The sequence below is a fragment of the Protopterus annectens genome, chromosome 1.part2 (assembly GCF_019279795.1).
Source record: "Protopterus annectens isolate FY-2018-M chromosome 1.part2, PAN1.0, whole genome shotgun sequence".
In the NCBI taxonomy this organism is placed as follows: Eukaryota; Metazoa; Chordata; order Ceratodontiformes; family Protopteridae; genus Protopterus; species Protopterus annectens.
The window spans coordinates 811,468,014-811,490,899 of record NC_056727.1 but is presented as its reverse complement, the minus strand read 5'-3'; the positions used below and the strand labels follow the sequence as shown (position 1 = coordinate 811,490,899).

General features: G+C 37.1%; 1 protein-coding gene across 5 annotated transcripts in view; it reads left to right on the top strand.

The window, feature by feature from the left end:
- LTBP1 (latent transforming growth factor beta binding protein 1) overlaps window positions 1–22,886 on the top strand; it is a 2,555,437-nt gene that overhangs the window by 2,118,238 nt on the left and 414,313 nt on the right. For all 5 annotated transcript variants that reach the window (XM_044058988.1, XM_044058973.1, XM_044058980.1 and 2 more), the window contains one exon: window positions 12,281–12,406. In XM_044058988.1, coding sequence (XP_043914923.1) covers window positions 12,281–12,406 — 126 coding nt within the window. The remainder of the gene's footprint in view (window positions 1–12,280; window positions 12,407–22,886) is intronic.

Genomic DNA, 22,886 nt, shown 5'->3' with positions numbered 1-22,886 from the left:
CAGATACATTTTTTTGCCTTACCTATTTTTCCTGTTTATTTGTTTACTTGATTATGTGCACATTCTAGTTTTCCTGCATTCTAATTCACCCCACAAGTACTGTAACCACAGCGTGCTTGTTCCATGCTTTCATATACCTTCATTTTTATTGGCCCAGCATCTGTACAGGAGGTTATTACATATATGTGCCTTCTTCTATGAAAAAGTATAAAACAAGATTCTTCCTCACATTGCCATGAAGATGTCCACCCCTTAAGCTTAGATTTCATTCTCTTGTTCTCACGTCTTTTACTGTCTGTTATTTTGTTTATTTAATTTCCTGGAGATGTTTATATACAGACGATACAGAGATTAAGGAGCAAACAAAACTTGCCTTTTCTTGCTAGTCATTTTGGTTGTTCCCTTTAGCTGCTATGCATCCTTTGTTAAATTCATTACACACCTTTCTCGTTTCCACCCAGTTGTATGACATTATTGTCCCGTCAGTAGATTTGCTGCCTTTTACCTGCAATGGAAGAGAACAAGACTCACCCATCCTTCCACTGAAGTGACAGTTTTAGAATGGGCGGCTGACCCTGCTGTCTCTATTCATGTCTTTCCTACTTCACTCGTCCAGCTTCCTCTCTTTCTTGAATAATCCAGTGATAAAGTTATATCCCTCTCTCTTATCACCCCCCCTTCCTCCCAGGCTGCACATGCCAGCTGTACACTACCTGTTATTATAGCCAGCTCTCTCAATCTCTTGTCAACTTGTCACAGTTTGCATTACCCTGTGAAGCCAGTGTCTACAAGTAGGGCCCTCAAAGCTGAAAACAACATGACAGGTGTAGTGTCACCCTTGCCTTTTTAAGAACCTGGGTAAAGTCTCAAACTCAGACTGTGCACTTAAGTTCCCATTTAGCTCTGTGCACAGTGCTTTAATACTGTCTTTCGGCTTTTCCTGGTTAGGGGTCGCCACTGTGGAACTCTGGTCCGCTAATGATTGGCAGTAGATTTTTACGTGCTGGCTTGCGGGGCCTAGCGCACAACCTTCAACAAAGGAACGCCCATTCATGCATGTCGACACACAGAAGACACTCTAACTGAGAATCGAACATGCAACATCTAACTGTGAGGTGACAATGCTACCACAGCACCATGTGCACAGTGCTTTAATGTACAAGTGAAATTATCTTCCAGATCATGGTCTTCCCACTGTTTTCTTCAACGGTGTGCATGCTTATTTTTATATGTCTCTAGGTGTGTCCCGATGCAGATTGTGTACTATTTTAATATGTAATTGATTATTGATTTATAAGTTGTTAACCAGTATAGAGGATTGATCCCAACAGATCATTTCTATTCCCAGCCTAATATGGAACAAAAATAAGAAGCATTAAAGGCATAAAATTATTTGTACATCATTTCAATTACACAAACCAAAATTAAGAAATTATCTGCAATATTTACAATAATGTAAACAGCAAATATGTACTGTAGGTAAAATATCACCACTGTATTAAGTCTTGTTACTGAAAATAAAATATAAGTTAACATATAGTAGAGATTACACTGAAAGCGTTAGAAGACTGAAATATTGCTTAGACTGACCGACCCAGATTGAACAGTTTAGGAAATGTATTGTGTCCTGATGGTAAGCACTTGGCTTTTGGTTTGTTTGAGATGTGCTTTCATTTGGATCCAGAGTTTGGTGTAAGAGGTTAGGTCATTTAAATGTGGGGGGCAGTAATTTGAGTTCAGGGAGTAGAACTGTTAAGTTGTGGGAAGTGCATTTAAATTTTGTTTTGATGCGTTGTAGAACTAGACGTGTGAACACAGCTTTGGCCCTAGATGTTGCAGGAGAGAATTTTTGTGGTAAGTTTAGCAATTGCAATCATTCAAATAGTTCAGACCCTAATAAAAGGTCAGCTCTGTATTGAATGGATAGCCATTTAGTTTTGCTGATTTGTCGGTAGTGTTTTTCTTGGTGGAGGACTGGATGATAAAGTAACACTTTCTTGGAAATGTTATGCAGCGCTTGCTATTTGAGTGCTTTTGCTGGAAAAAGGATTCAACAAGGTATTTCTACTGAGTCACTCTTCAGGTAGATTCATGTTGGGTATTTGTTGTCCTTCATTTATCAGCACTTTCTGTTTTTTTTTTTTTTTTTTGTTACAGTTTTGCAAAATCTTATCAAATAAAAAGTTTTGAAAAAGAAAACACTTTCTGTAGATCAATGTTGCAGACTTTGTCAAGATCCAGGTAGACAATATATGGCACTTTTTACAATCTGATTTGACATTCAGGATTTCCTCTTAGTGAAATTCTTTTATCTAAGATCTAGTGCTATGCTTGATTTAAAATGTATTTTTCTCCTGGGACTATGTGTACCACCATTTTTTCTTGCTGAAGTAGACACAGACAATTGTCCCATAATACACAGGATGAGCACTTTTCCAGTACAGTACACCCTTGGTTAACAGGCACCCATGGGGACTGGTAGATGCCAGATATCTGTAGTTTCTGGTTGCTTGAGAGTTACTGTTGAAAATAGGCCTGACTAATACTGTATCCTGTACTATTTGTTTGGTTTGACTTGTTCTTAGGTTGGGGAGAGAGGGAATTTATTCCTATTTTCCTTTATAAAACTCTAAAACTCTAAAAACGTAAGGAATGTTTCTGTGGGGTGGGGGACAAAAAGTGCAACACATGAAAATTGTACTGTATTTTGATTTTTTTCTGGTTGCTTGTGTTCTGGTTAACTGAGAGTTTACTGTCATCTGAAATACACTAAAGTAATCCACTTTGTTAGGAAATGGAGTACCCAAAGCTAAAGGCTTTGTAAGAAGACAGATCAATGACAATGTTACTTAGAACCACTACAATTAATGTAATCCTCTGACCATCATGCATAGCAAGTTACAGAGAGGACTCCCTATTGAAATATCAGGACTTGTGCCATCTGAGTGGAGTCTGCATGTCTTTCCTATGTTCATGTGGGTTTTCTCTGGGTTCTCCAGTTTCTTCCCACATTCCATAGACATATAGTAGGTGGATTGGACACCCAAAATTGGCTGTCAGTGTGTGTGTGTGTGTGTGTGTGTGTGTGTGTGTGTGTGTGTGTGTGTGTGTGTGTGTGTGTGTGTGTGTTTGTGTGTGTGTGTGTAAGTGCATGTGTATGGTATGGAAGAACAACAATGACAGGACTAGCCATCCAGAGATGTAAACATTGGCTGTAGATGATTGCCACTGTTGAAGTGACACCCTGACCTCATGTGCAAAAATGGGGAAAAGTGGTTGTAGATGAATGGATAGATGGATGTTATCTGACTCTTGGTGGGTATAGAAACACTTTATTGTAGCCGGTGGGAGCTATAACCATGTCAACTGCTGATGGGAAAAAAATGAACACAGGTGTACCTACCACATCTATCCTGTTTCAGCCAGAGAAAAATGCCAAATGTTCTGCAGCTTAGCAGAAAGCTCATCCAAAAAACAGAACTCTTAATATGACTGGTCAGTTAAAGCATTGTTTTTGCCCAAATGCTGCGTCTTTAGAATTCAGAATCCAGTTGAAAGAGAACTGGAACAAGAGAAAGCTAGTGTGACTGATCAAACCAAAACAATCAAGGTCCTGCATTGATGAGGCTGAGGACCTATTAACTGAAGATATGACTGAAAACATCTCTACATACCTGGAAGGTTGTCATCTCATTGTAATGTAATGTGTGAAAGAGTGGTATTGAAGGGCAGCTCTACCCATTGTGTGCTGTAATTGCCAAACAGAGAAACTACTGCTGAGAGGCACAATTACCCTGATCTTGAGAGTGTGTCATCTTCTGTAATGGAAGGCAAGATAGTGCCTCATCATGACATTCTTTCATATGTGATTGTTGTACTTACTTTTCTCTGACATTCCTTTACTCACTTTAGTGTCTCTACATTTGGCATGCTAGTATGTAAAAATCAGTTTAAAATATTTTATTAAGTTTTCCATGAAAAGTAAAAGACAACAAATGACAAACAGTATTCTCATTCTAAGACAAATTATTAACAAGCAAGGTAAAAACTATTTACAATATATACATAGGCCTGAAGCAAAACTGCAGATCACAGTTAAAATAGACAAGTTCTTTAGTATAAGTATTAATTCAGAAAGAGTTGTGGTCCATTTGTAAAGTGTCAATAAGTATTAAAATTTTTGTCCAAGGATTATTAATAACTGTCTTTGGATAGATTCTAAGTTCTTTGGTCTTAGTTTCTTTGATTGCCAGGTCTTTCACTGAAGACAAGAAATCCTCAACAGTGGGTGGGCAGCTAGTTTTCCATCTTCTAGTGATGCACTTTCTGGTGATAGCAAGTACTGACCATAGTAAATATGAATTATTCTTATTCAAGAAGTAAACTTCATTCACATTGAAAAGAACTAATGATTTAGACAATAAGAAGGAATCAGTGAATAATGCTTTGAGAAAATCTTCTATGATGTTCCAATAGCCCTTTAATTTAGAACAATCATAAAAAATGTGTGCCCAATCAGCTTTGGTATGTTCTGTACATATCCAGCAGGATGCGCTGGAGCTATTATTGATTTTAACTATCTTATCTGGTGTCAGAAATGCCCTATGGAGATATTGCCAAGCAAGAATACTCCAATAATGAGACCATGAAGTATGCTTGATGGATAACAGAATTTTTTGTTTTTCATCATGTGAGAAATTAAAAAGAACAGCCTTTGAATATAAAGTTCCAGTAACTTTGATTTATGCTAGTCTTATAAACAATGAACATGTCATATAATTTCAAAATAATGTTATTTGTATTGAAGCTATTATGTAAAATTTCACATGAGAGTTAACATCTTTGGTGTTTTTTGATAAGATGTGTTTTTAAGTATTATACATAAATCTTGAGAATAACTTAAGATACTTTGTAGAATTAACCAGTTTTGAGGAAGTAAATCATGCTCTATTATGAGAAACTGAGAGTCTAAAACTTTAGTGTCATTTATGCATTGATACCAACATATAAGGTTCTTGGATTCCCAACTATCTAGAACACTGAGATGTATTTTATCAGGAAAATTCCTTGTAATTTTAAAGGGGGTTAACAGTTCAAACCAGGTCTTAATATCAGCATTAGAGTTAACAAATTTTCTGAAGAAATTAAAATGGTGATTTAATTAATTTAATTTTGTGGGTTTGGCAATATTGTGTTGGGTAATATGACATAAAAAGTACCAGAACGTATTAGAATAATTATTCAATGGAAGTTTGGCTAACAGGGCATTTTCATTAATTAGTAAGATTAGATGTAATAGTTTCCAACTAGAGTGATAATTTGGATTAATCCAGTTTAAAATAATCTTAAATATGGATGCATTAATATATGTTTCAATATCCGGGAATTTGATTCCTCCTTGCTCCCAAGATCTAATGTGATGTAGAAATCGATTCTATTTCTTTTGGAGAACCAGAGGAATTTCATTAGTAATCTGTTTATATCTTTAATGTATTGATATTTATAAAAAAAGTTAAGAACTAGAGCTATGTAGAATATTTTTGGTAAAAGTGTAATTTGTATTAATTGTAACCTGTCTTCAGAGGTGATGAGAATTTTGTTCCAGCTTTTTGTATGCTTATTTATTAAATTTATAATATTTTTATAATTATATTCAATTGTGTTTTCTGTGGATTTACATAGTGTTATTCCTAGATAATCAAGAGAATCTGAGATTGCACCAGTAATGTAATGATTATCCAATTGTACAGCTCCCTTCTCATTTAAGAGCATATGTTTAGATTTAGATCTATTGAAATGTAAACCTGAGATTTTCTGGAAATGGTTCATCACTGAATCTAATTCTTAATAGAACTGATTGTGAATTACTTAACGTGAGCAAGATATCATCTGCATAAAGCATTATCTTGGAATTATACTGATTGTAAATATTTATACCAATGATCTTTGTATTGTCGCGAATAAGGGCAGCAAATATTTCAATGGCTATTGCAAATAAAATAGGGGATAAGGGACATCCCTGCTTAGTACCTTTGGTTATTTGAATAGATTCAGATGTAAAGGGACCTAATTTAACATAAGCTACATTGTTTTGGTATATATTTTTTATTAGAGAAATGAAAGAAGACGGAAGGTGAAAATGATGTAACACTTCAAACATATATTCCCAGTTGACGGAATTGCATGCCTTTTCTATGTCTAAACTAATCACTAGTGCTTATTCATTTCCCTTGCTCAAATAGTCAATAAGTGTTAAGATCCTTTGGATGTTTTATTAAATGAAGTACATAAGCAATAGGTTAAGCGCTTTCATCTACTCAACGTAGATTTCTTCAGAACAACTAATATACTCAATACTACACTTTAAATACTTTCTAAAACACCGCCAAAAACTAATTACCTAACCAATCAAGCATTCACTAAAATTTAAAAGCACAGAACAACAATCTCATTTTTATCATATAAACTAATGAATGATTATATAATTAAATAAAATTCATTAATATAATACTAAAACAAATCAGGACCTTCATAAATTTCTCTTAAATACAAAATATGAATATAAATAAATACCTAAAATTCCTACTAATAAATATAATGTATTCCTATATATTAAATTGATAAAATATATACATAAAAGACTAACAACAACATTTAATCCATTCATATACCATAGTTTAATTTCTTAATAAATGTTTGGTGGGAATATACTCATTAATGCCTGGTGGACTGGCTGCATTAAGTCTAATCTGCCATTGAATCTCTTTCTCCCCTAGGATAGATTTAGTGTCACACCCCTTAGGGTTACTCCTAACCACTTCTAGAATGGCAAATTTAAATGAGTTACAGCCCTCACTCTCTACCAGGTGCCTATATAATGCATTATTCTTGTCCTTCTTTTTAATGCAGTATGTATGGTCATATATTCTATTGCGTAACCGTCTGTCAGTTTTCCCAACATAAAAGCTAGGACAGGACATACATTTTCCCAGATATACTATATGTTGTGTCTGACAATTTCCTTTTTTAAAAAATATTTTACTTTTGATGTTATTATCCAAGTGCAGACTGTCAGTCTGTAAAATAAATGAGCATTGATTACAGTGTCCACATGGCTTAGTCCCTGTCACACTTTTATTCCCATCATTATAAAGATTATTAGTTTTAACCTCAATCATTCTCTTTAAATTCATCCCTGTTTTATAGACGAAGGTAGGTTTATCTCCTATTTTATCACAAATCCCTTTGTCACAAGTTAGTATATTCCAGTTAGTCTCCAGAATATTCCTAATTTCTCCCACATGTTGTCCATACTGTAGCATATAGGCCTTTTAATAATTATCTCCTATTTGTTTTTTGTTAATCTGATTGTGTGGTATAAATTCCCTCCCCAACAAAGGTGGATATTTATTTCCACATTCGTTAGTCACATATTCAGTGACATCCTTAACCATTGATGGTGGATAGCCCCTTTGACTGAACAATTGACCAATAAATTTCATTTCTTCAGTCATGTCATCCTTTCTGGAAGTCATTCTGGCTGCCCTAATACACTGCCCTTTCAAAATTTATGAAGGTCCTGATTTGTTTTAGTATTATATTAATGAATTTTATTTAATTATATAATCATTCATTAGTTTATATGATAAAAATGAGATTGTTGTTCTGTGCTTTTAAATTTTAGTGAATGCTTGATTGGTTAGGTAATTAGTTTTTTGGCGGTCTTTTAGAAAGTATTTAAAGTGTAGTATTGAGTATATTAGTTGTTCTGAAGAAATCTACGTTGAGTAGATGAAAGCGCTTAACCTATTGCTTATGTACTTCATTTAATAAAGGATTTGGATATTGTGGATCGTGGTGTTTCGTTCAGGGGAGCTGTTTTTTATCGTTGGTTGTTTTATTGTTGGATTCCCTGGATACATTTTTGTGAATCCTTTGGATGTTATCATAAGTGTGTCTTTCATATATGAAGCCTGATTGATCATTTATTATTCGCGTTAGTGGGACCTTTAATCTATCTGCGAAGATGGGCATAAAGATTTTATAATATTTAATAATGATATGGGTCTGTAAGAACTACAAAACTATGGGTCTTTGTTGGCTTTTATGATAGTGAGATGAAAGACTATGTCCATGAAGGTGGTATAGTGCCATATGACTGAACTTCTACAAGAGTTTTGTGAAAGAAGAATAGTACAGATGAGGGGAACTATTTATATATTTCAATGATTATACCATCCATCCCAGGGGCTTTATTGGGCTTAAATTGTTTGATTTTTGTTTAATTTCTTCTAGTGAGATTTGTGCTTCAAGAACTGTATCAAGATTCTGGTTCCCTATTAGAAGACCGAAGATGCATTCTTTCGAATAAGTCTTGATCAAACTCAAATGCCTGAAACGGAAAAATATTGAAGCGGCTTTTAAGCAAATTCTTAACCTGGGAAAGAATTTGCTTAGCTGCTTCATTACTTTGCCATTTTCTGCACTGTGCCGCAGTCTCGGAGTTGGTATATTTAAGTAGGGGGTGTGGGGAGGCACAGCCCCCCACATCACGGGGTGTGGTGGGCGAAGCCCCCCACATAATGTAATGTTTAATGTATGTTTTTTTTTGTTGTTGTGGTTGGAACAGCGATTTTTTTCCCTAGGAAAAAAATCGCTGTTCTGACAGTTCGAAATTGTAAGCTTTTGCTTACATAGGGTCGATTAATCACCGTTCGCTTTTTTAAGCGCTCCATGATCTAATATAGACCCAAGATTCTCATGGGGCCATAACTAATTAAGTGAAGGAATATTTAAATTTATATATTCATTAATTGAATGAGTGGAGCCAAAATGTTTGGAACATCTTCTAAGTCAGAAACAGTTCTATTATAGCCTTCATGTAGTAGTTTAGTTATATTATTTGATTTCGAATGTATCTTGGCTCTCATTGACAGATTATGCATGTGTTTAGGGGATGATGCATAGGAGTTTAATTTTAGTTTTTCCAATGCCAGAATAGTTTTATGGGATAGGATATCTGAATACTGCTTATTAAGCTCCTCGATTTTTTTCATCTTATCAGGGGTAAGTTGGGAGGGATCAGATTTAACATTTAAGAGTTGAGCTTTTAAATTTTGCAAATCCAAGTCTCATTTTTTTTTTGTTTGTTTTTGAACCATGTTATTATTTTGCCATAAAGATAGGCTTTTAATGCATCCCATACCATGATCATGTTGGATTCGTAAAAATCAGTTTAAGTGGAATGGCATCATAACATGTTATAATGGTGAAGACTGAATTACTGCTGTTACATGTTGTTTCTTGTATCTGGAAACATACAAATGCCTTGTTTTTTTTTCTTTATCTATGTGTATATAAATCATATGATTGCATATATAATTTGATGTTCTTAGTGTATAGTGCAAAATGCTATATTCCCTGTGTAAATAAGAGGATGGATGATATATATATATATATATATATATATATATATATATATATATATATATATATATATAAATATATACACACACACACACACACACACACACACACACACACACACACACACACACACAAAATGTTGCCACATAACTATGCTAGCCAATATTACCTGGTGAATAGTTCCATGCAGATACTTTGAGGATGAGCTGAGCATGAGTATATATACAGTGGATATAAAAAGTTTACACACCTCTGTTCAAATGCCAGGTTTTTGTGATATAAAAAAATGAGACCACAATAAATCATTTCAAAACTTTTCCCATCTTTAATGTGACTTATAACCTGTACAATTAAACTGAAAAACAAGCAAATGTGTTAGGGGAAAAATATAAAAAATAAAAAACGCACAGTAAGCTGGTTGCATAAGTGTGCACACACTTAAACTAATTCTTTGTTGAAGCACCTTTTGATTTAATTATAGCACTCAGTCGTCTTGGGTAGGAGTCTGTCAGCATGGCACATCTTGACTTGGCAATATTTGCCCACTCTTCCTTGCAAAAGCACTCCAAATCTGTCAGATTACAAGGGAATCTTTTGTGCACAGCCCTCTTCAGGTCACCCCACAGATTTTCTATTGGATTTAGGTCTGGGCTCTGGCTGGGCCATTACAAAACTTTAATTTCCTTCTGGTTAAGCCATTCTTTTGCTGATTTGCATGTATGCTTGAGGTCATTGTCATGTTGATGGGTGAAATTCCTCTTCATCTTCAGCTTTCTAGCAGACACCTGAATGTTTTGGGACAAATGTGACTGGTATTTGGAACTGCTCATAATTCCCTTCACCTTGACCCTTCACCTTGACTAAAGCTCCAGTTCCAGCTGAAGAAAAGCAACCCGAAAGCATGATGCTGCCACCACCATGCTTCACTGTGGGATGGTGTTCTTTTGGTGATGGGAAGTGTTGTTTTTGCGCCAAACGTACCTTTTGGGATTGTGTCCAAAAAGTTCAACCTTGTTCTCATCAGACCATAACACATTTTCCCACATCCTTTTGGGAGACTTGATGTATTATTTTGCAAATTTTAGCCAGGCCTGGATGTTTTTCTGTGTAAGAAAGGCTTCCGTCTTGCAACCCTACCCATAGCCCAGACATATGGAGAATATGGGAGGTTGTTGTCACATGTAGTACACAGCAAGTACTTGGCAGAAATTCCTGCTGCTCCTTCAGTGTTGCTGTAGGTCTCTTGGCAGCCCCCTGACCAGTTTTCGTCTTGTCTTTTCATCAATTTTGGAGGGACGTCCAGTTCTTTGCAACGTCACTGTTGTCCCATATTTTCCCCACTTTTTGATGACTGTCTTCACTGTGTTCCATGGTATATACAATGCTGTGGAAATTATTTTGTACCCTTCTCCTGATTGATACCTTTCAACAATGAGATCCCTTTGATGCTTTGTAAACTCTCTGTGAACCATGGCTTTTGTTGTAGCAGGCAACTGAGTAAATGTCAGGAGAATCCTACTAGGACAGCTGAACTTTATCTTGGGTTAATCAGAGTATCTTTAATTGATGGCAGGTGTGTACCCAAGAAGACTGAATGCTATAATTAAATCAAAAGTTGCTTCAGAAAAGTATTAGTTTAAGGGTGTGCACACTTGTGCAACCAGCTTATTGTACATTTTTGATTATTTATATTTTTCCCCTAACAGATTTGTTTGTTTTTCAGTTGAATTGTACAAGTTATAGGTCACATTAAAGGTGGGAAACGTTTTGAAATGATTTATTGTGATCTCATTTTTTTATATCAGAAAAACCTACCAGTTTAACAAGGGTGTGTAAACTTTTTATGTCCACTGTGTGTGTGTGTGTGTGTGTGTGTGTGTGTGTGTGTGTGTGTGTGTGTGTGTGTGTGTGTGTGTGTGTATCAACCTTCATTAGCCGAAAGAAAACTTATGTGAATTCTAGTTGGCTGAGATGAATTCAGCGAAAGCTTACAGTTCCAAAACCACAGAGCACTGAATGGCTTTCACCAGGAAACAAACTACCTGGCCACCAGGGTAAAATAAAAAATGCACAAAACTTAAACCCACCCAAGTTGGGGGCTTTGCCCCCCACACCCTCCATATCCCCCCTAACTAAATATACCAACTCTGAGATCGCAGTTCCCAGGGGAAAAGGGCAAAGTTCACCCTGGTGGCCAAGTTGTCTGTTTCCTGGTGAAAACCATTCAGTGCTACATGGTTTCAGAATTGTAAGCTTTATTTGAATTTGTCTCGGACAACTGGAATTCGGGTAAGTGGTCTTTTGGCTAATGAAGTTTTATATATATATATATATATATATATATATATATATATATATATATATGTATATAGATCATGTGATTCTTTCTTGTTTCTTAAGTATTGCCATGATAGTAAATCATGTGCCTGTTTTTAAATCCTTATCTGTTTTCAGTACAAAAACGTGTTTCTTAAATCTCCCAATATTACTATTACTTGAAGTTTTGAATGCTGATGCTACTTTTTTGTATTTAAGTTGTAGATGCTCCCGACATTTCTTGCTGTACAGCCTTGTCATGCTTGTTTCATGCAAACTAGCATTTCATATATTTATGCACAGTCCAAAGCTCTATTGTGTAAGCTGATGTCTTCTTCATTAGAAAAAAACTGCCAAGTATGTTTTATATATTTCTTTTAATATAGCACACCGTTTAGTCTACACACCTGCATGTGTTTGTATTACTTCATTAGGAGCTAGAATTGACTAATGCAGAAAATGTTTTTCTTTTGCAAAGTTTTAAATCAACAGATGATCAAAGAACCTATTTATTTATTTTGTTTTTGTTGAATTTCAGATATTGATGAATGCCAAAAAATGAGGAATGTCTGTCAGGAAGGAGGCACATGCATCAACAATGTGGGCTCCTTTGAATGTCTCTGTGCAGATGGTTTCCAGCTTGTGAATGACACGAGATGTGAAGGTATAGTTTATAGTTTTGTTCTATGGCATCATAAATGAAAAATGATGTTTGAGTTTGGATGATTTATCTGTTCTGTGACTTGGGCAAGTCTTGTTTTACAACAATAACAAATCAGTTACTGTTGGTAGCGGCTCAGTCTGATATACATGACACATCACTCAGGGAAAGCTGTACAGTCTCAGACTTTTATGGCTATTGGCTGAGTTCATGGAGGCCCTTCTAACATAACTGATTTGTGGCAGAAGAGTTGGTAATGCACGTTGTGCCTAAACACATAGCAGCTGAGACTGAGAGGACATGTTAATGTAATTCATGTGCTGTAAGCTGCTTATTCATACTATCAGTCAGTCTGATTAATGACTCCTTGAAACCAGAAAAAGAAGTGGGGGAACAGTGCTGTTCATTAAGCATAAACTTGCACATGTTCTTGTCACTTGTTCTTCAGATAGACATTCTGTGACTGTAGATGGCCAATAGTCAAATGCAGTTGGGGGCTCACTGTAATATCTGTTTTGCAGAAATGTACATTCCTTTGTCCCACCATATCATATGCAGTTAATATACACAATTATTTGGGAAACCATATTATGCAGCATAACTTGGTGATTCTAGAACTCTTTAAATTGATGCTGCCTTCTCTGATAACCTCCACAGTAACAAACACATGTGTTAATTTCTCAGGCTGTTAAGTTGTTAATATCTCTACCCAGATCAAATCCTGTCTACAAAAGACAATTCACCCTTGACTGGGCTGTTACAAGTCTACCCTCTGTGTTTTATAACTAGAAACCTGTCATATTAAATACTATAGTAAGCATTCCAGCATCCATAAAACCATATCCTGTAATTAGTTTGTTAAACCTTACCACTGTCATCAACCTCTATTTTTGTCCTAGCAAGTACCATCTGGGAGCAGGTCATAAATCAGAGTGACAGACTGCACCTACCTAGATATTGTGGTGAGTCCCTGAAAATTTGTCTATAGCAAACAAATCAGTTGAAGCATCAGATCAATGAAATCTCTTAAAAAGCATTTTTTTGCAGTGGGGACATATTCCCCTATAACTCCCTGTGGGAGTTCTACCTCCCAAAAATCCTTATGTATATACGAACTGTGATCACATAGCTATGCAACAAAAGAGAAAAGCTGACACATGATTTTAAGTAGAGAGATCAGTTAGTTCAACATCGGGGAATTAAACAAGTTTAATCTCAACCACTCTTATGATAATACAGGCTGCATTACGGCCTTGGAATCGTTGTTTAATAATGTGCTGTCTCATTATTTTCATTGTTTCTCATGACCAAAAATTAGTTAATGGCAATCCTTCCTGGCTCAGGCCAGCAATAAATGAATTCGGTAAAATGGAGTACTACAACAAATTCACTAAAATGGAGTACTGCTTGGCAAAATGTCCATAAAGTCTAGAATAACAACTGGCTGGAAGATTTTTGTAGAATCAAGAAATAAAAATGTCTGAGCAAGCCAAATTTCATATTGCAGCACTGTGTAAATGAGTCAGTTTAAATCTCTTTAATAATCTCTATCATTTTTTTCAGGTACATAAACATAAACCTTATTAACAGTATATACAAACATCCATTACTGTATCCTGTCATTTACAGATTTCCTCTATAACAAACGTGCCTATCATTGGCTAAAAAAAAAATAACACTGCGTTTCTTTCAAGATACCAAACTTCCTGCCTCATCAGCCTCACCTGAATCAGGTTGACCTTCCCAAAGAACAACTATTTGTTTTTCACCCTTCCTTCACTTTCAGGCAACATAGTATTCAAACTAGAAGAAAAAAGGACAAGAACTGTACCTTATTATGGAAAGTCAGGAGTTGATTGCTAAATCCCTGAAATATTGCAGTATTTCACCTCCTGTTCCACCATGCTGCCCTCATTGTCATTTATTTCTTAGCCACAAGTACTTCTATGAATTTTTTTGTAAGTAGTAAGTATCAGCCTTCTACAACCATCAGCTGTATTAGTGGTATGAATTTCCATTATGATGTAAGCACTGTTGAATGCTGTCACAGTGTAATTCACTCATTTAGACCTGCAAGGAACTGTCAGGTGTGGAGCATCTGGCTATCTTATATTAGTGTAGCCCTGATATTGTACTGCTGGTACTGCAGTATGCTGGATGCTATGTACGTATTGTACTGCTGGTACTGCAGTATGCAGGATGTTGTGTACGTATTGTACTGCTGGTAAAACAGTATGCAGGATACTAATGTGCATACTGTACTGCTGGTACTGCAGTATGCCGGATGCTGTGTATGTATTGTACTGCTGGTACAGCAGTATGCAGGATGCTATGTATGTATTGTATTGCTGGTACTGCAGTATGCAGGATGCTGGGTACGTATTGTATATACTTACTTACGGATTCAAAGCATCAGTACTGTAGGCTGAGTAGCAAAGCTGATTTCTTGTGCAACATTTATGCATGGCACCATTGCCCATCATGTATTTAGATTTACTGTTATATTTATGCATGCTCACTGACATATATACAGTGCAAGCTGCTATTGTTCCAGAGCAATGATTTGCTGTAGACATCATTGTCCATGACCATCTGGAGCCACGGCTATACATGACCATCTGGAGCCATGGCTATACATAACCATCTGGAGCCACGGCTATGACATTCAGTTTTCATAGTTTACAGATGAGCTGCCATAATTCAGGGATTTTTGAATTGCGACATTGGTATGGCAAATGCCAAAATTCTTCTTGGTGTGCAGTGTTGTATGCTACTATTCTTGTGTTATTAGGACCCACTTATCAACTTACGCTGGACTCTGACATGTGGTGTACACTGTATGTCAGCCCAGCAAATCACATCTGTGAATAGCATCTTGTATCTGGTAGTCTGAACGGTCTAGTATCAGCATAGCCGCAGTCAAATTCACACAGATAAGCATATGATGTGGTATGTCATCATTTGCTGTAAAATTCTCAGGAAGTCTTGACAAATGGTCTTCAATATCATGCACTCCTTTTCATTGTTGTACACTGGATTGGTATGGTACAAACTGTAATGACCTCTTCTATGTTCTGAGGGTAGGTTTCAATGTAGGGTTGCTAATTTTGTTTTCTAGAACTTTGTTAATTCTGAGTACATTTTTAAAAAATGTGCAAATGATATTCTCATATGCCCACAGTGGTGGCAGCAGCTTTCTTTTCAGTCTGGTCATATCCCTACTCAGCATCACATAAGGACATGCTTGCATGTGGTATCACTGATTCTCTTCTTGCATCTGCCCTAATATTCCACCAAGTCCTATAAAACTTGAATCCACTTCAAATAATGTATGACTGTTTGTCAAAATATAACTTTACTCTGTTTTTGTGCACTCCCTTCAGCATTCCTAATGTTAGTTCTTTATTTAAAATTTAATATTTGTTGACCGGATAGGTGGAGTAATCTGAGGATGTTTTTCAGCTATGACCTGGGCCATTAAGGCAGAAACAAAATAGAGTCATTAAAATCAGATTACAGTCAAATAAATATACAGTGAGGTAAGCATACACTTGAATTCAGTAGTGTAATGGTGTCCAAAATGCAATGAATATTTACAAGACATAGGTCACAGTACTAATGTTTGTGTATCTGTCTATGTCTAGCTATATCTGCGTAGCTATCTGTGTGTGTGTGTGTGTGTGTGTGTGTGTGTGTGTGTGTGTGTAGGCATGCACATTTCTGATTAAAACAACATTTGCAAGCTAATAATGCAACACAGTTTTTCAAAGCACCCTGAGTCTAAAGATAAGAAGGGAGATGTTTCTATGTAATAGACAACAAGAAGTGATATTGTCAAAGGAAAAATAAACTTCAAAAATGATCAATACACGGCAGGTTCAGGTTAAGGCACTTTAATCTTGCAGCAAGGAGACAAAAACGTGCTAATACAGAGTTTGTCTAACTAAAATCAGGAAGTAAGTCCATCTTTATACACTTTCTAACAAGACCTACCAAGCTGACGTAACAGATCACAAGTTTTAACATCATCATTTCATAGCAGCTGTTTGTTCATGATTTTCTGCTTGCAATATCAATTTTATGAAAAACTTCCTAAGAAAAACAACGTGGCCTTGGTGACCACCGGTTAGATACAGCTTCCCACTATGTTATGTTACGATTCAATGTACTATAGCTAATTCGAGCACAAAGCAAGTACAGATTCTTCAAGCAGTCTTTTGTTTCATGTATCTCCTCTTTTCCGCAGCTGTGCATGTTCTCATAACACAAACAGAGCTGATTGTTCATATTCAATCATATTATAGAAAACAGTATTGTTCTATTCATACACTATTCATACATTTTCCTGACCTAGCAGATAATCACCTGCTTCTCAGTACATTTCCAAAAGGCATAAACATGAATTTTGCTGTGCTAGCAAATACTAGGTCAGGGTGTATCTTGCAGTTTCAGAAAGCATACTGTGGTTAGAAAAATCATCTTATAATTTCATACGGAATTAAGCTGTACATAAAATAGAATGAAATGTGTTAACTCTTTTAGCTTTTAATAAGCACTAAACATACATATTAATACATATTTCTCTAACATTTCCCCCCCTGTTAATACTTTTTATTCTATTTTCAAAAGCATAAACAGTTTGCTTCTTCTCCTAACCTCTTCCATTTCGGATTTGCAATTAAGAGAGTCATTCAGTTTAAACTTATGAAAGCATTTCAGTTTTCAACAACTCTTCAATTTCAGTATTTTGATATAAAGTCTCAGAAACTGATATGTCTATAAAATCTTAGATTAACTTTTTCATGCAGGGAATACCACAACAAATGCATGCTCCTAATAGGAGTAATCCCACACAAATGGCAATCAGGATGTTCATTAGAATGGAACCCCGCCCCCCAAACAAATTCTGGAAAAAGTCCATCAGAGGGTTTGGGCCTGGTTTGGTCATGGTCGACACCTGCTGGATCACCTCAAGATGGTCGTTTATCTCATGCTAGTTGTCAGGAATATACAAACAGCATTCTTCTTTGATTAAAGCGCACGTACCACCTCTCGCCGCTAGGATGAAGTCAAGAGCCATGCGGTTTTGAAGCACCACAGTTCTCATAGCATTTAGTTCATCGGTCACTAATTCGAGAGCAGAAAAAGTTGCATTGCTCATAACTTTGAGAAGTTTGGACAGTTTTCTCAGCTCCCAAATCGATTTCACTGCGCCATATGCAGGGGCTATGCCTGCCCATGATATAATAGTGTCACTCAAGTCCATGTGTGTCAGTTTATCTTTGTTTTTCACTGAGTTATGGTTTCTCCACCCTGCTTCGATTCGTCCCACTGGATTCTCGGGTCTCTTGATTGGACTTCCAGGTTCACTGCTGACCTCTCTGACATTTCGAATTTTCCCTTGAGGCAAAGCTGCAGTGTGTCGTATGGCCGGGACAAGGTAACCCAAAAAACAACTGCCGGACCAATTCTCAGGTAGCCATTTGTATGCCTTTTTCCCGCAAACAAAATAACAATTCTCTACTTTAGTATTGATATATGCTTGCCCTGCATGAAACATTTTCTTGTCAATAATAGAAAGTTGCTTCAAATGAACAGGATTATGTTGTATTTCACTAACAGTTTTTTTCATTTTCTCAAGATATGAATCATAGTTTGCATCACAGATAGTTTCCACCTTATTAGCCTTAATATAACATTTATAAGAAACAGTCACATTGCAATTGCTCCAACCCACCTGAATAGTGTCATTTTTATAAAAACATACAATTCCTTTTTGTGTAACAGGTAGGTACAATGCTATTTTGTCTTGTGATTTCACAGGTGTAGTATCAAAGATCAAATTTTCCCAGGTCTCATTGACCCCTAGGGGGACAGCAGTCATTAATAATCCCCCGTATGCTGTTGGTATAGCTGGGCAAATCCAGCAGTTCGAAACATTAAAAGTCTCAGCATACACATATTTAATTGCTTGGTAAGTGTTAAAGTTTGGATGCCAGTCTATGAGTAATGCATCACGTTTGTTCAGTTCAACTCGTGTGGCTGAAAAAAGGAAAGGCCACAGCAAAAAGATCATTGTTATCAGTATAGCTAACAGGATGATCATGCAATTTTTCTGAGGTTGTTCTGCATCTCTGTTTACTCCATACCTGGTCATTTTGTTCTCGTTGTATAGCAGTAACAAGATTTTTGTCCAGTTCAAAGTTCTTAACCAGTTTACAGTGTGTCAGATGAATCCAGGACGCTCGCTCTTCGATCTTGACTGCAGTGGGTGTTGACAGTAGCACTTGGTATGGCCCTTCCCACTTTGGAGAACTCCAATTTCTTTTCTTCACGACCTTCACCCAGACCCACGTGCCTGGGACTACTGCTGCTTCCGATGGTCTGGCTTGTTCTTTATCTGAAACAGAATTTAACTGCAGAAATTTGTTATTCAAAAATCGCCTCATATACTCTGCAAGTGAACTGTCAGCCTCCTGGTCTGCAGGCATGAGAGGTTTCCACTGAGGTGTATAATATGCCCTCCCAAACAGTATTTCAAAAGGAGTTAACCCTTTTACATTTGGAACAGTTCTCATGCTCAACAGTGCCAGAGGCAGACAGTGCACCCAGTTCTTTTGTGTCTCACTAATCAATTTCCTAAGCTTATTTTTCAGAACTCCATTATGCCTCTCTACTAATCCTGCAGATTGGGGGTGGTATGCACAATGGTTTTTCAAGGAAATCCCAAAATAACGGCTCAATTGTTGTATGGTTTGATTTACAAAGTGTGTGCCATTGTCACTATAGATCTTTTCCGGTATGCCAAATCTAGGAATAATTTCTTTAACGAGGACTTTTGCAACAGTAGCTGCATCTGGATTTTTTGTTGGAAAAGCTTCCACCCATTTGGAAAACATATCTATAATGACAAGAGAGTACTTTTTATTTTCACATTTGTTTAATTCTATAAAATCCATACAGATAGTATGGAACGGATATTGTGGTGTAGGGAAACTCCCTTGCTTAGGCTTCAGTGCCCCCTGTGCATGATGCCTGTAACAAACATGGCATGCTGTACAAAATTTTTTGTGTAGTTTGTAAATCCATACGTTGTAAACACTCGATTCACTAACTGTACCATCCTCCCTGTTGAGACATGGCACTGCCCATGGCTCAACAAAGCTGCATATCTAAACAAGTTAGATGGCAAAATTGGTTTTCTTTATTTGGAGATGTACAGCCCTTTCTCAAGAATTGCTCCTCATTTTATCCATTTTTGTTTTTCTACATTTGTAGTAAGTGTCTGCATTGTTTTTAACATTTCTAAATATAAAATTTCAGATGGTTGTAATTCCTCACTCAAAAGAAATACTTCTGAAGCTGAAGCTGCTTGCTTTGCAGCTGTATCAGCTCTCGCATTACCTTTTGAAATCCTATCCTGTTGTTTGGTATGAGCTACGCATTTACAAATAGCTACTTTCTGAGGTAACTGAATAGATTCTAACAAATCTAAAATAAATTGCGCATGATTAATTGGTTTACCAGTAGATGTTATCATTCCTCTATTTTTCCAGTGTTGCGCAAAAACATGTACAGTAGAAAAGGCATACTGGCTGTCAGTAAAAAATGTTCACACGTTTATCCTTTGCCAAGGTACATGCCCTTGTTAAAGCAATCAATTCTGCTGCTTGTGCAGATAAGTTATGTGGTAAAGACTTTGCTTCTAAAATCTCAGTATCAGAAACTACTGCATACCCCACTAGATTTGGTCCTGTAGGACCCCTCCTGCACGAGCCGTCCACATAGTATGTCACCTCGGTATCATCCAAGGGAACATCCGTGAGATCTTTTCTAGGCAGTGTCTTTTGCTCAATCTCCTGCAGGCAGCAGTGTGGTTTGCCATCTGCAGGGGTTGGGAGCAAGGTTGACGGATTCAAAGTTGTACATCGTCATATGAGGTTGGCTCAACAGTATAGTCATACAGGAAAGATGTCTAGCAGGAGAAAGATATGCTACTTTTTCTTGCAGTAAAATAATCGTGACTGTATGAGGCACTCTCAATGCAAGAGGGTGGAACAATACTACTGAGGCTGAAGCCTGCACTGCCATTGCACTGCTTGTACACAGTGTGGCAAGGATCACACCACTGGGTCTAGCTGTGATGAATAGTAAGCTATGGGGCATTGTTTGTCCCCATGTTGCTGTGTTAACACTGATGTCATATAGCCCTGCTTACAATCTACAGTTTGAAAAAATCGTTTATGATAGTTCGGTAATCCTAAAACTAATGAGGATGCTATCAGTTGTTTCAATTTGCAGAAAGCTGATTCTGCTCCTGGTGTCCTTTGTAATGAATCTTGTGCTGCCATAGGCTTCTTGAATATTAAGTTGGTCAGTGGAGCAGATTTCAAGGCATAGTTTGGAATCCAACTCCGACAAAAATTAGTCGTACCTAGAAAGGACATCATTTCCTTCTTGGTAGTCAGTTTGGGTGCTTGTAATATTGCTGTTTTTCTGTCTTCATCTGCTATTCTGCCTTCTTTGGATATTACATATCCCAGGTATTTAACCTGTTTTTTCCAAAGTTGCAGTTTGTTTTTGTTTACTTTGTGTCCTTGAGTGGCTAGAAATTGTAGTAATGCTATGGTATCTTCTCTGCATTCTTGCTGGGTGGGGGCTGCCAGCAGAATGTCGTCTACATAAAGTAAAATTTGGCTGCCTTTCAGTGGGATAAATCCCACCAGGTTACTTGCCATTTCCTGTGCGAATATTGTTGGACTTTCACATTATCCCTGTGGTAATTGCGTGTATGTATACCTTTTCCCCTGAAATGTAAATGCAAACCAATGTTGGCTGTCAGGGTGTATCGGTATTGAGAAAAACGCATTGCTAATATCTACCACAGAAAAATACTTCTGTTGAGGTTTCAAATCATTTAATAAGGTGTGTGGATCTGGCACCGTAGGTACTCTAGGTATAACTGCGTCATTTACAGCTTGTAAATCTTGGACCATTCGCCATTCTCCATTTGCTTTCCTAACAGGAAATAAGAGTGTATTACATGGCGAATCGGGAGATTCTATCAATACTCCTTCCTTAAGTAAGGCTGCTATTATAGGTTTGATTCCTACTTCTGCATCCTTTAAGGGATACTGTCTCTTTTGAGGTCTAAATGCTGACTTTGGCATGATAGTGACTGGTCCTGCTGTACGAATAAGTCCTACATCTGATTTCCCTGTTGACCAGAGAGTCTCTGGTATGCCTCGTAAGGCTTTTTCCTCCTCCTCTAGTAAGAGTGCTACTCAGCTGTCCTCACTTGCCTGCAAGTGCACAGCTGGGTGTGTCTGTGTTATCCAATTCAACTTCTGCTTTTGTACTTCCTGTTCTGATAGTTCTAATTCTGTTTTTCCCACCTCGTGACTTTTTCTCCTAGGTCTGCCCACCTCACATTCTTATCTTTAGTCAAACTAACATGTGGTAATCGATTAGATTTGTAAAGTGCTAGGAATTCCTGGGGCAATGAACAGCTAACTACACTGTTTCCTTCTGTATCCCAGTACAATCTGTTAGCATGGTTTCTAAACAGTTCTTGCTCATATTCTTTATCAGGTCCTGGTTTGCTACAGTAATATAGAGTACAATGCAACAAATGCTGTTTATCAGTGTCAAGGGAGGGGGATTTACTGATGGCTACATTCATCAGTTCTTCAGTTACTGCCCCTGGACCAGTCGTAACCAAGTCCTGGCTGTACCAATAAAATGTTTCACCCTCCGGTCGCACCACAAAAGTATCCATTTGTCGCTGTGCTTCCATACCTTGCATAGTTGAAACTACTGCTATGCCAAATATCTGCATAAGGTCTCTGCCCAAAAGATTTACTGGGCATTTTGCAGAAACAACAATTTTGCTGCTCTGGGTCATCCCTGAAACAGGGTCAGTTATTGCTATGTTGTGGGAGAGTGGCTCCTGATACAGCTGTCCATTAGCTGCTTTTACTAATATGTAATCAAGTGATTCTGAATTTTCTGGTAGTTTGGAAGGATGTATCAGGGTCCGTGAAGCCCCTGAGTCACACAGGAGTTTAACTTCCCTCCCCTCTACCAGACGTGTAATTTCCGGTTTTGTGTCTGCTAAGTAGAGCTCTAAGCTCAATAATGCTAAGTCCAAGATTTCATTTTCTTCATTATCTGTGATTTCATGCACATCCTCTTTTTCTTCTATCACATTGTGTACTCCTTCTGTCACATTTGCACTTGTCTTTTCTTGATTATTCCCTTCTAGTGATTCTTGACTACCATATAGTCAGTCCTTACCCTCCTTGTCTTCCGTGGTTACCTTTTTATTTTGCCTGCAATCCCTTGTTAAATGTCCCTTTTTCCCCGCATTTAAAACATTCACCCCTTTTCTTTCTCTCTTCAAACTCCTCTGATAGCTTATCAGATTGTTTGTTTCCCTGGGCATTTTTCTTACCCTTCTTCCCGGACTGTACTACAAAGACTT